The sequence below is a fragment of the Sebastes umbrosus genome, chromosome 8 (assembly GCF_015220745.1).
Source record: "Sebastes umbrosus isolate fSebUmb1 chromosome 8, fSebUmb1.pri, whole genome shotgun sequence".
Classification (NCBI taxonomy): domain Eukaryota; kingdom Metazoa; phylum Chordata; class Actinopteri; order Perciformes; family Sebastidae; genus Sebastes; species Sebastes umbrosus.
This window is the reverse complement of record NC_051276.1, coordinates 10,086,656-10,098,815: the sequence shown is the minus strand read 5'-3', so window position 1 is coordinate 10,098,815 and position 12,160 is coordinate 10,086,656. Positions and strand designations below refer to the sequence as shown.

The 12,160-nt window shown below is 38.9% G+C and overlaps 1 protein-coding gene across 1 annotated transcript in view; it reads right to left on the bottom strand.

The window, feature by feature from the left end:
* Positions 1-7,688, bottom strand: part of loxl2b (lysyl oxidase-like 2b) — a 42,031-nt gene extending 34,343 nt beyond the window's left edge. Inside the window, exons 1-3 of the mRNA XM_037778426.1 lie at positions 7,555-7,688; positions 3,636-3,995; positions 2,601-2,776 (exon numbers count right to left, since the gene is read on the bottom strand). Coding sequence (XP_037634354.1) covers positions 2,601-2,776; positions 3,636-3,984 — 525 coding nt within the window. The 5' untranslated portion in view covers positions 3,985-3,995; positions 7,555-7,688. The remainder of the gene's footprint in view (positions 1-2,600; positions 2,777-3,635; positions 3,996-7,554) is intronic.
* Between the last annotated feature and the right edge of the window lie 4,472 nt (positions 7,689-12,160).

Genomic DNA, 12,160 nt, shown 5'->3' with positions numbered 1-12,160 from the left:
CAGTAGAAACAAGTTGCGAACACCACATTGACATATTATCACCTTTTAAAAGGAGTATGTAACATTTAGGGGAATCAATTAGCAGAAATGGAATAAAATATTAAGACATGTATAATCACCAGAAAATAAGAGTCGTTGTGTTTTCGTTACTTTGGAATGAGCCATTTATGTCTACATAGGGAGCGGGTCCGCCATATTTCTACAGTAGCCCAGAACGGACAAACCACTGTGTTAACTTTCCCTGCTTGGGCCGGAGTCGATGACGTTACTCACTCCGGAGTTAACCCCAGCCGTCACTCCACTCGGCCGCCAGGAAACAAGACGCAGGAAACCTCTGTTGGTCTGGAGGAGCTGTTCTCAGAGCTAAACTAACTCTGTCTTCTGCTCCGCTCACTTGTTTGTTCACACACATTCGCCAAAACTCCCTCTCTGTGCTATTCTCCAAATGATCTACCTTCACATTTTCACATCGGCCACCGTAGTTCTCCTACGAGCTTGGCACACTCCAACCTCACCGCTAGATGCTGCCAGATGCTGCCAGATGTTGGACACTGGTCCTTTAAGTTGATATGGTGAACGTATTAGCAAACAGCTGCTAAATGCTCCACTATGTTCACCAGCTAGTCACTAACTCTGTCACGTGTTTGGTGCTGAGCAGGTAGTGTTATTAGATTATAGATATAGATTTTTGCTGAAAACAGCTGCCTGCTGCTGCTGAAAACAACAATATGAGAGCGGTGAGAGTGAATGAAAACAGACAGATAAACAATGAGCTGAAACTCACTATAAAGCTTGAGATGAGCTGCAGATTCAGGTGATAATTCTCTGGAGGTTTATCACTATAAGTGACCCCTTTCACATGGTTTTCTCGTGGTCATTTGATACCTTGTTATTATGAAAATATCGATTATAGCAGCTTTAATGAAATCTTCAGTCAGAGTACATCTGGCAAGCTCAGGGACTCAATTAGAATACACTTGTTTTCAATTCAAGCCAACCACAACAACCTCTACAACCGGACAGTTGCTGTTGGAAAAGAAAGCAAAGCTGTGCTCTGTTGAGATGTCCTCACAAGTTTTGAGGCCATTATGAAAATGATAGATTAGTCTTTAAAGAGGAAGAGGAGTGGGTCTGAGAGAGAGAGAGAGGCAGAGAGTTAGCTCTGGTTTGCGGTTTGCTCATAACATTGGAATGTGGATTCATGAGGCGTGCACAGCGAGCAGAGAGATAGCGTTCTGTTGTTGGTGGTGATTAGGTTGGAGCTTATTGGCCGGCCCAGAAAGAGACGCTCTGCGGAGCCTTTCAAAAGGTCCAACCAGACAACTCTGACAGTTATGAGTCAAACACCTAACAATTACCAGCTTAATTTCACTTTCGCCGACACTCTTTGACTGCAGGCTATTTAGAAAAGACTGTTATTAAAACAAGAGTGACTATGGGTTACTGACAGTAAGTGCACAGAGCCAAACCCCAGGATGGATTTATTGTTTAAAAGGGGAATCGGGAGTACTATAAGCTTGTGAAAACGTAATCGTATAATATTTTCTGTGACTCTGGAGGAGCTTTGTCAAGTTTGAAAGAAAACTCCAGCGATGTCATCGGGGTTATGTTGGGTTAGCTTAGAGTCTAGATATTGATATAGAAAGCATGCCTTCAATGCTTTTCAATACAAACTGGGGGTGTGAAGTTTGAGAGTTGGGAATTTACCATGCAAGAAGGGTCTTACGAAATTGGGTTGTATAATGGGAAATGTAGCGGTTTTGGAACTTGACTGCATTGACTAGCAGTGATACCACTGTTCCCCAGCTGTGCACGGCTCCCTCTCGTGCACCAGGTGCTATATCAAGTATGAACCTTGTGACCTTTTCCATACCGGTCTCCATGCGCAAAGACGCAACGGCGGTAGTGTTTTTTACTCCGACACAACCTAGATTGAATATCCTACTGCGAGGTCCGGCAGCAGTTCAGCTGGGACGGTCCGATGACATCATTCTGCATAATAAGTAGCCATGTGCTTCTGTTTACAGCTGTATGCATCTGTACTCAGCCGGTCAAATTCACGGCCATGACGGAACACGTCGTGGAAAGGAAAAAAAAAAATCAAACATGCTAGACTTTCTGTCGGGACGTCATGAGGCATCCCAGAACCGGCGTCGGTTGTCGTGCGCTATAACACACTATACGAGATAAAACAATCGATCGTCGCACACGACACTCATTTATCGTTCGCAATCCGCGTCGACACCCTACGACGGCCGTGTCGGGCTATAATTGGGCTGATATCGTGTAGTCTGAACCGGCGATTTACGTACAACAACAGACACCTCTGTCTTAATGGCAAAACCCCATAACTTTAACAGTCAGATAAAGGCAGTAATGTTACGTATATTCCACATCTGAACAGGGTTTTTTGACACTTCAGGTGTTTAAATACAAAAAAACAGATCATAAAACCCAGCTGTCAACGTGCAAGATGTGAGCAAACAAATGTCTTTTGGGCAGATGGTAATAAAGACGTCACGACAAACAGCTCGAGTTAACGAAAAGTCTACAAAGCCTTTGTGCTTGATGATGGAGTGTGTAAGATGTGAGATGTTTACCTCTACGTGGTTGGGCAGCGTGTTGACAAATTTAAATCCCGGGATTCTCTTGTCGCTGCACACCACGCCCACGTCTTCACTGTGTTTGCAGTCCGAAACTCCGATCCCATTGGAAGGACAAAGCGCCAAGGTCTTTTCTTTGCCAGTGCAGTGGAGATTGTCGAACCAGATGGGTCCTGATGAGACAAAAGAGAAATTCATCAGTGCTTCCGTGGGGAGGGATTTTCCCTTTAGTAGTGGAAACAAAAGAAAATACATTTCTCTTGAAGGCTGAAATCTAGTTTCTCCAAAAAAAATCTGAAGCATTTATCATGAACCAGTTTCCAGTGAATAAAATAAGTCATACATTGAAAGATGATGCACTGCAGTTCCATCAATACACTGCAGGTTCAGCCAGTATTGGCCTTATGATAAAATGAGATGTTATACATTTTTATTGTGAGGAATATGATGATATTTGTTAGAGTACATATCATATTACAGCCGTTCTCACTCCCAACTCGTCAAATATGGTAGCTTGGTCAGTGGCCCTATGCTTCAAACCATGACGCTCTACGTGGCCGTAGTTATGGCGGGAGTAAAGGAGGAAGTCAGGTTACGTAGAATGAAGAGCGATAAAGAGTAACGGATGGTACAGCACTTTTACCCAGGAGACCAGTGTTCATGGCCCGTGTGAAACCAATTTTACGTTATGTAGGTTACATAACAGTAATACGTTGTGTATGTAACGTACTTAACTACATAGCAAACATACTTATTTTAACCCGAACCACGATCTTTTCCTTAACCTAACCAAGTATGTTTCCAGTGAACACGTAAATATATTCTGAGAAGTGTGTCCATGTAACAATCAGAAATTGCCACGTGGAGCGCTGGTGTTAGAGGAGTACGTAGAGCGTTGCAGATTGAAGCGTAGGGCCACTGGCCAGGCTGCCGTATTTGACGCGTAGGGAGTGAGAACGTGTTGCATACTGAATGTGTTTCCACTCTGACAAGAGGAAAAACATTGACGTAAGAGTGCTTTACTCTGCCTACCTATTCCTTTCCCATATTTCGAGGATGGTGACCACGAGATGGCTTCCAGGTAGCCCAGCTCCCTGCACACCACCTGAGCGGCGTGGATGGTGAAATCATCATCACAGACGGTGCCCCATTCGTTGTTGTAGAAAACCTCCACGCGACCCTCGTTGTGTTTCCTCTTGTCGCCCGCCAAGCGTAGCTGAATCCTGGGCGTGTCTGGCGTCAGCTGGGGGGCGGAGTACTGTTCCTGTTCTGGGTTGGGGAAGCCCGGCGGGTAGCCAAGGTGTTCGTACTGGGCAAGAGCCAGCTCGAACAGCACTAACAGGATGACAGTGCAGCAGGGCAGACACCGGCTGGGCAGCATTTTGGTTGGAACTGATGAAAAGACGAAAAAGAGAAAAGCACTTTCAGATGGTTCTTCACAACGGTGCCTTCTGTTTATCTGACAGGAACCAGACTGAAGAATAATTAATTAAAGGAGCACTCCACTGATTTTACACACTGAGGACTAATGTGTAACTAACTGGGGATATAGAGTTTATTTCTGACTCTGCTGCTTTTATTTTTTTTATTTTATTATTTTTAATAACAACAGATTAAATCACTATGTAATGTGAAAGTTGTACTCTGAAAAAGACTCTGCAGTTCCCGTAGTGTTCATTTTTGGTTTTAAGAGTCTGTAGATGTACTGTTCTGTACTGTTCCCCCTCTCCGCCCTCATCAACATCATTTCCAGCAAGAGCCGGCAGCTGTTTTTAATGAAAATGCTCTGATAAACCTACAGTATGCTTCCTGCCTACAGTATAGCACCACACAGCAGACAACTTTAGCAACTAGCGTAGTATTACTAGAGTATTTAGAATCTCAAAAGCCACATATTTCTCACAGGAGTTGGTGGAGAACCACAAAGCTAAAATGAGAGTGAATATTGGATTTAAACAACACCAAATAAATGCTGATGTTACTCTGCTGGCTGCGTAAAAGCCCAACTGTTTGCTAACGTTTGCTAACACTACTTCATAAAGTGACGATATGTCGATGTTGTGTTTACAGCCTCCGTCACTGCAAATCTGTTAATGCAGCTTTAAAGTAATTATCTGCTAAATCTTTGCGTTTATGATTTTTGAAATGTAATAATAATTTGCAGCCAGTTAAAGGTACTATATTGAACAATTTACATGTTTTGATCGCTTTATATTGCCAATGTGTGTACAGAGTGTAACGGAACCTAAAAACGGAGACCTTCCCCGACTTTCTCGGTTGCCTATAACAGCCTGTGGACTGATTTTTATGTAAAGGACTCTGGACTGTTTTACCGGGAAATTATTATTCATTATTCATATTCCAAAGAATATGACGTTTATATGCGTTTATTCAGCTCCCCTAAAGCGCCAACAGTGTGCAGCTAAAATACTGTCTTGAGTGCTGTCTTAAGCTATGGTTGGCCAGCTTGCTATAACTTACAGTAGCTATGCTGCATGGATCTGCTTGGTTGCTTCATAACATTAGCTGATAAAGTAATGTGCTAGCTGCAAGCTATAGTAAGTATCATGGAGCCAGTGGTCCAAATAAAATAAAGGAACATTACAGAACATTATGTAAGGGATAATGGCCAACGAGCTGTCCATTATCCGGAATTAATGGACTACGTGGAGAGACATCAGGATGCTGACTGCAGTTCGCTTAACGGCCAGAGGTGTCATTAATAACAAGGAACTTCTGAATGTAACATATAGTGCCTTTAAAAGGCGCTGTCCAAACATGTATTTTTATACCTTTTCAAAAAACTGCACATTGTGCTTGAGTAATGGTAAAGATATAATGTCCTATGCAGCAGAGGACTCTTCACACAGTCGTAGGTCTTTAAGACAGTGAAAGAAAACATTTTCATAACCGGCTACGGCTTGAATTATTATTGTGATATGTCAATAGATGGTACAAAGTAGCTAAATATAAATTTATGTGAAACAGTAACACCATTATGCAAATTATTGTGTGTCAACAGATGATCATCCAATAGTTTTCTTTGTGATAAGTTCAGAAAATGAGTCCAGGAACAGCTGGGCTCAAGCCTGAAGCAGAGCTGCAGGGTGACGTCATGCCAAACTCCCACAGAAAAACACCTCTGCTCTACCTCCCCTCTAAAAAACGATGAAGAATAAATCACAATTCCAAGTCAGCATCATATAACCCAAGAGTTCACGGTCGGACACAACGTGACTCAAATATCCCCACACGGCTGAATCATCCGCAGACTCGTCAACAGCTGTGTTTCCCCGACTCATTAAATGTTTAATACTTAAAAAGCTAAAATCTTGTGCTTTTGTGTAACAACATGTGGTGGGAGACAGATGATCCTTCAGCTGCAGGGTTTCCACTTTGCTCATTGTAACGTGGCAGTGGTTACACAAGCTAGAAACAGCACACACACACACACACACACACACAGACACATTACAAAATGAACAGATGGAATGAAGCCCACAGCCTCTGGGTCTGCGTACAATGTGTCAGTCCTCACAGCGATGCTGTCATCAGAAAAACATGGTCAACATCTAAACTATAGGTTCAGTTCAGGTAATGCTTGGAGAAGTGAACTTTGTCTCCAGACAAGCTCATTTCTGAATGTAAGATATAAAAACAACAACAACGAATGATCCCTTTCATGATTTCTCAGGCGTAAGAGTGTCCGTTATACGACAGGACGAGGACTGGACAAAAGCTGCAGCCACTTAGCAACATCGGATCAAAACAGAGGAACACATCCAGGACGTTCTGGCTCCTCTTTGCATCGAGCACAAAACATAATGTCCAGAACTTCCCTGAAACTTCCCTGAACCAGAGATCTCGAAATCTGAAACCTCTGCTGCCTTCTGCTCAAGAAACACTGGCTGATGTTTCTGGAGAGAAGAAATCATGCTCAAACAAAATGTAGATGAAATCCTCTTTAAAAAACTCTTATAATCTCAGTGGCATCGTGCTGTAAGGAAGGTGTATATAGGTATACTTCACCTCCATGGAAGTCAGACAGGAGTCCCACCTCCTGCTGGAGGGCACTATGCTTTGGTTGAAAAGGTCAAATGTCAGTTTAGTAAGAATGCCCTGTTCTGAAACACTCTTAGCTTCACAGAGACACTGAAATACACCAGTAAGGACCAGTTTGGACTGGAACAGTTTCTCTATGGCACAATGTCTTTTGACAGACCTTTTTTAAAATCATTATGACCAAAACAAGAAAAACAACCTGACTGATATGAGGAGAATATTGTTTCTTAGGTGCATAATAAGACTTTTTTTTAGATTATTTTCATTATAGATTATTTTCAGACTAATCTATCGTTAAATCAAGTAAATGTCAGAATACTGGAAAAAAGCTCATTACCAGTTCCAGAGGCTAAAGTGGCATCTTCGCATTGGGTCTGACCAACAACTGGAAGCCCAAATGAAGCCATTATATGTATAACACAAAAACAGAGAAAAGCTGCAAATCCTCACTTTGAAGATATACTGAACAATACAGCAACATGTCTGGTATTTATTGATAGATGACTTCAACAATTAGCAACAATCGACAATAAATCTTCTGACTATTGACCAATTAATAACTGACTAATAACTCATGTAATTGCTCAGAGGTAAAGCACAATTAACACAATACAGATTTGTTTAAATGGAGTAAAAACTGACCTAAAAAAAGACTGTTTCTATAATTCTAGCTCACATTTTTATCATTTGCATTATCACAGATTTTAGAAAGACAGGACAAAGCATGATGTAAACAGGTCACACTCAATGCAAAACCTGCAGCAACACCATCAGACATCAGACTAACAGTATAGATCTCAGTAACAGTAGATCTCAGTAACATCAGGCCTTTAGCTGGGATTATTGTTGAGGTAACTTTTGCATGTTTTCAGGCTGGAGTTGAACTTACTGTCCGGGTCCTGGTCCTGGTCCTGGTCCGTCCTGGTCCTGGGGCTGAGCGCTCCTGCAGGCTGCAGTAACCGAGTGTCAGCTGCTTCTCCTCCTCCTCTCTCAGCTTTCACTCCTCCTCATCGCAGACCTCCGGCAGCGGTGGCCCCGCCCACTGACGCCCACCTTTACGATGACCTCACCGGGAGACGTCCCGGGACCATGATGGGACCAACATGAACTGCTAAAGACACCGAAGTGATGTTTAAACAACCATGTGGAAGACTTAATGGGGCCACATCTCTTTACTGGAGGAATACCAGGTGATGGAATGTGATATGCAATAATAAACCACCCCAGTTGGGGTCATTAAATATAGTTGTTCTAGGACCCGGGTCAGCAACATGAAGCTCAGGAGCCACATGCAGCTCTTCAGCCCCTCTCCAGTGGCTCCCTGTGGATTTATAAAAATGGAAATGAATAAGTGTTTTTTGTTTACATTTTTATTTTTATATATTATTGTTGTAGGTCTATGGTACGACGGTACGACAGAGTATTAGGGCCACATTGAGGAAAATAAATAAATCTGAGATTTCGAGAATAAATCGTAAGTTGTAATATTACGCAAATAAAGTCAGAAATTTACGAGAAAAAAAGTTGTAATATTATGAGAATAAAGTCATAATTTTAAGAGAAAAAAAGTCGTAATATTATGAGAATAAAGTCAGAAGTTTACAGGAAAAAAAGTCATAATATTATCAGAATAAGTCAGACGTTTAAGAGGAAAAAAATCATAATATTACGCAAATAAAGTCAGAAGTTTACGAGAAAAAAAAGTCGTAATATGAGAATAAAGTCAGAAGTTTACGAGAAAAAAAAAGTCGTAATATGAGAATAAAGTCAGAAGTTTACGAGAAAATAAAAAGTCGTAATATTATGAGAATAAAGTCAGAAGTTTACGAGAAAAAAAAAAGTCGTAATATTATGAGAATAAAGTCAGAAGTTTACGAGAAAAAAAAAAGTCAAAATATTATGAGAATAAAGTCAGACGTTTACGAGAAAAAAGTCGTAATATTGTGAGAATAAAGTCAGAAGTTTATGAGAAAAAAAGTCATAATATTACGAGAATAAAGTCAGAAGTTTATGAGAAAAAAAAGTCGTAATATTATGACAATAAAGTCATAATTTTAAGAGAAAAAAAGTCGTAATATTATGAGAATAAAGTCAGAAGTTTACAGGAAAAAAAGTCATAATATTATCAGAATAAGTCAGACGTTTAAGAGGAAAAAAATCATAATATTACGCAAATAAAGTCAGAAGTTTACGAGAAAAAAAAGTCGTAATATGAGAATAAAGTCAGAAGTTTACGAGAAAAAAAAAGTCGTAATATGAGAATAAAGTCAGAAGTTTACGAGAAAATAAAAAGTCGTAATATTATGAGAATAAAGTCAGAAGTTTACGAGAAAAAAAAAAGTCGTAATATTATGAGAATAAAGTCAGAAGTTTACGAGAAAAAAAAAAGTCAAAATATTATGAGAATAAAGTCAGACGTTTACGAGAAAAAAGTCGTAATATTGTGAGAATAAAGTCAGAAGTTTATGAGAAAAAAAGTCATAATATTACGAGAATAAAGTCAGAAGTTTATGAGAAAAAAAAGTCGTAATATTATGACAATAAAGTCAGAAGTTTACGAGAAAAAAAAGTTGTAATATTATGAGAATAAAGTCAGAAGTTTACGAGAAAAGAAAGTCGTAATATTATGACAATAAAGTCAGAAGTTTACGAGAAAAAAAAGTTGTAATATTATGAGAATAAAGTCAGAAGTTTACGAGAAAAAAAGTCGTAATATTATGAGAATAAAGTCAGAAGTTTACAAGAAAAAAAAGTTGTAATATTATGAGAATAAAGTCAGAAGTTTACAAGAAAAAAAAGTTGTAATATTATGAGAATAAAGTCAGAAGTTTACAAGAAAAAAAAGTTGTAATATTATGAGAATAAAGTCAGAAGTTTACGAGAAAAAAAAGTTGTAATATTATGAGAATAAAGTCAGAAGTTTACGAGAAAAAAAAGTCATAATATTACGAGAATAAGGTCATAAGTTTACAAGAAAAAAAAGTCGTACTATTATGAGAATAAAGTCATAATATTATAAAGTAGTAATTTTTATGTGTTATTTTCTCGTAAAGTTATGACTTTATTCTGGAAATCTCTGATTTTTTTCCCCTCAATGTGGCCCCAATACTCCATAGTACATTTGCACTTTGGCCCTCACTGCATCAGACTTATATACTATATACTTAGACTATAAACTGTGTTACCTTCATCACAATGCTCAAATGTTTTGCGGCTCCAGACAGATTTTTTTACTTTTTCTTTGCCTAAAAGGGCTCTTGATAGTAAAGGTTGCTGACCCCTGTTCTAGGAAGTATAAGAAAGTAGCCTACATTAAAGATGTCCCTTTATGAGGGGCGGAAGTAACAAAAAATAATTGATAAAAATGGAGTTGATGAAGATGCATGTAAATTGAAAAATGGAGTGATGAATTATCAAGTGATTTGATTAATTTAAAGCCAATTTGACTAAAACAGTCGTGATATGATGAGGCTTTTATTCAATTATTTTTTGTTACTTCCACCATTGAGACCACTTTCCTTAAATGATAAATGGCAATTTAGTGTTGTGAATGATGAATGTAAGCTGGTGAAAATGATGAAACATGACTCTGTTTTCATCATATAATTTTTTATCAATTAATTTGTATTACTTCCAACCCTCATATCCCTTTAACTTACAAAAAAATGATGTAACTACATACAGTAAATACTGCTAATCATGTATTCATTGGTAATCATTTTTATTTTACACTAAAATCTTTAAAAAAAGGCCAAAATATAATACATTTTAGCCTATTAACAATGGATCATATGAATACTGGTACTTGGATGTGAAGGGGTCGCAATACCCTATACCGGTATTGACGATAACCATGATATTTAAAAAATGAAATACTGATATCATGTTAATAATATTCTACACATATGATATCATGTAAATAATCCCGCGCCTCTTAAATCCCACTTTTGTACAGTTATGTTGCAGACTATCTCTCTCTCTTCCCTACACTCGTATTTTCAGTGTAATTAATTTGCCAAAAAAAGAGACAAAATGCACAATAAACAAAATTAAAGATTAATTTGACAAATACCATTTTCTTTTTTTTCCTATAGATATCGTGATAATACAGTTATCGTGAATTCATTAGGCCACAATAATCGCGTAGTGAAAATCTGACAGCCCATGAAAGGGCTCGCTGATGTATCTATGTATCACCTGACTGCAGTCATCTCAGCTCTACAGAGCGTTTTAGTATCTTTCAGCTAATTGTTTTGGTTTTCCCCACAACTTTGTTGTGGTTTACTCTCATAGTGTTGTGTTTCCACTGCAGCAGGCCGCTGTTTTGAAAAAAGCAGCGGCAGGTGAACAACACAAGCTAAAGAGTCCTAAGGGAAAGAGTGGCGACCAAAATGAGCTAAAAATATTGGACTTCCATTCATCAGGTAGCCACTAATGCAACTCCAAATGAATGCTTCTATTGCTCCATATCCACTGGATGTGTAGACAGGCAGAGTAATCAAGAGACAAAAAAAGAGACAACAAAGTAAGATTATGAATTTTTGTTCTCATTAAAATGTAGCATTGCTTCCTCTAAACTCATTAGTAATAAAACCCTGAATATGCTTTGTCGGATTTTTAAGTGCTTTTGGCTGGAAGATGATAATTAAACTAATTGGAGTATGTTGTTATTCTCATTCTAGAAATAAGAGGCACAGAGCTGCGCTGTAAGAGGAACACATGTCCATCAAGCATGTAGTTAATTGATATTTTAATTAACTTATTATAAACATGTATTATTGTTTACTATTATACATGTGGCACATTAATAGATAGTGACATTAATAGCAAATTGTCTCCATATTCCAATTATGTCACATCTCTGCTGGTATGCCACACTTCCTTTACCATTTTTACCACCCTCGCCCTATATTGCCGAAAGTCCATGAAGGCATCTTTGACCTGTGTAGGAGGCTTTTTTTCCTGCCAATCTTTTAATTTAACACTGATCAAAAGAGTCCAGCACAAGTATCCTTAAGGTGTGTAAAACCATTCACTGGACTGGACTCTACTCTGCTGCCACCTTGTGTAAAACAGGACGGAGGATTTTTGTTCTTATACAACAACAACTTTGTGGCACACAAGTGCAACAATTTCAGCTAATGTTCCACATCATGTAGCTGTAAAATGATGTGTTTATGTCTTAGTTGTGTTAGGTCAACCTTCTCTTCCAAGATTTTTTTCCTCTCAACATGAACCAGTCTGATCATTGATGACTCCGCGATGCAGCTTTGGCAGGGTGTTGTTTTGTTGTTGTTGCTGGAGGGAATCGGTGTGTGTTGTGAGGATAGCTGTGGTTGTGTGAAAGAAGACAATACAGATCGAGAATGCAGAACAATTACACAATCTTTTGGCCTCCATAATGCTCGTGTGTGTGAAGTGCCCTGAAGTCATATCATTCATATGAAAGTTTCAGACGAGGCATGAAAGACAGAGGGCTCTGTTGTGCCTTTGTT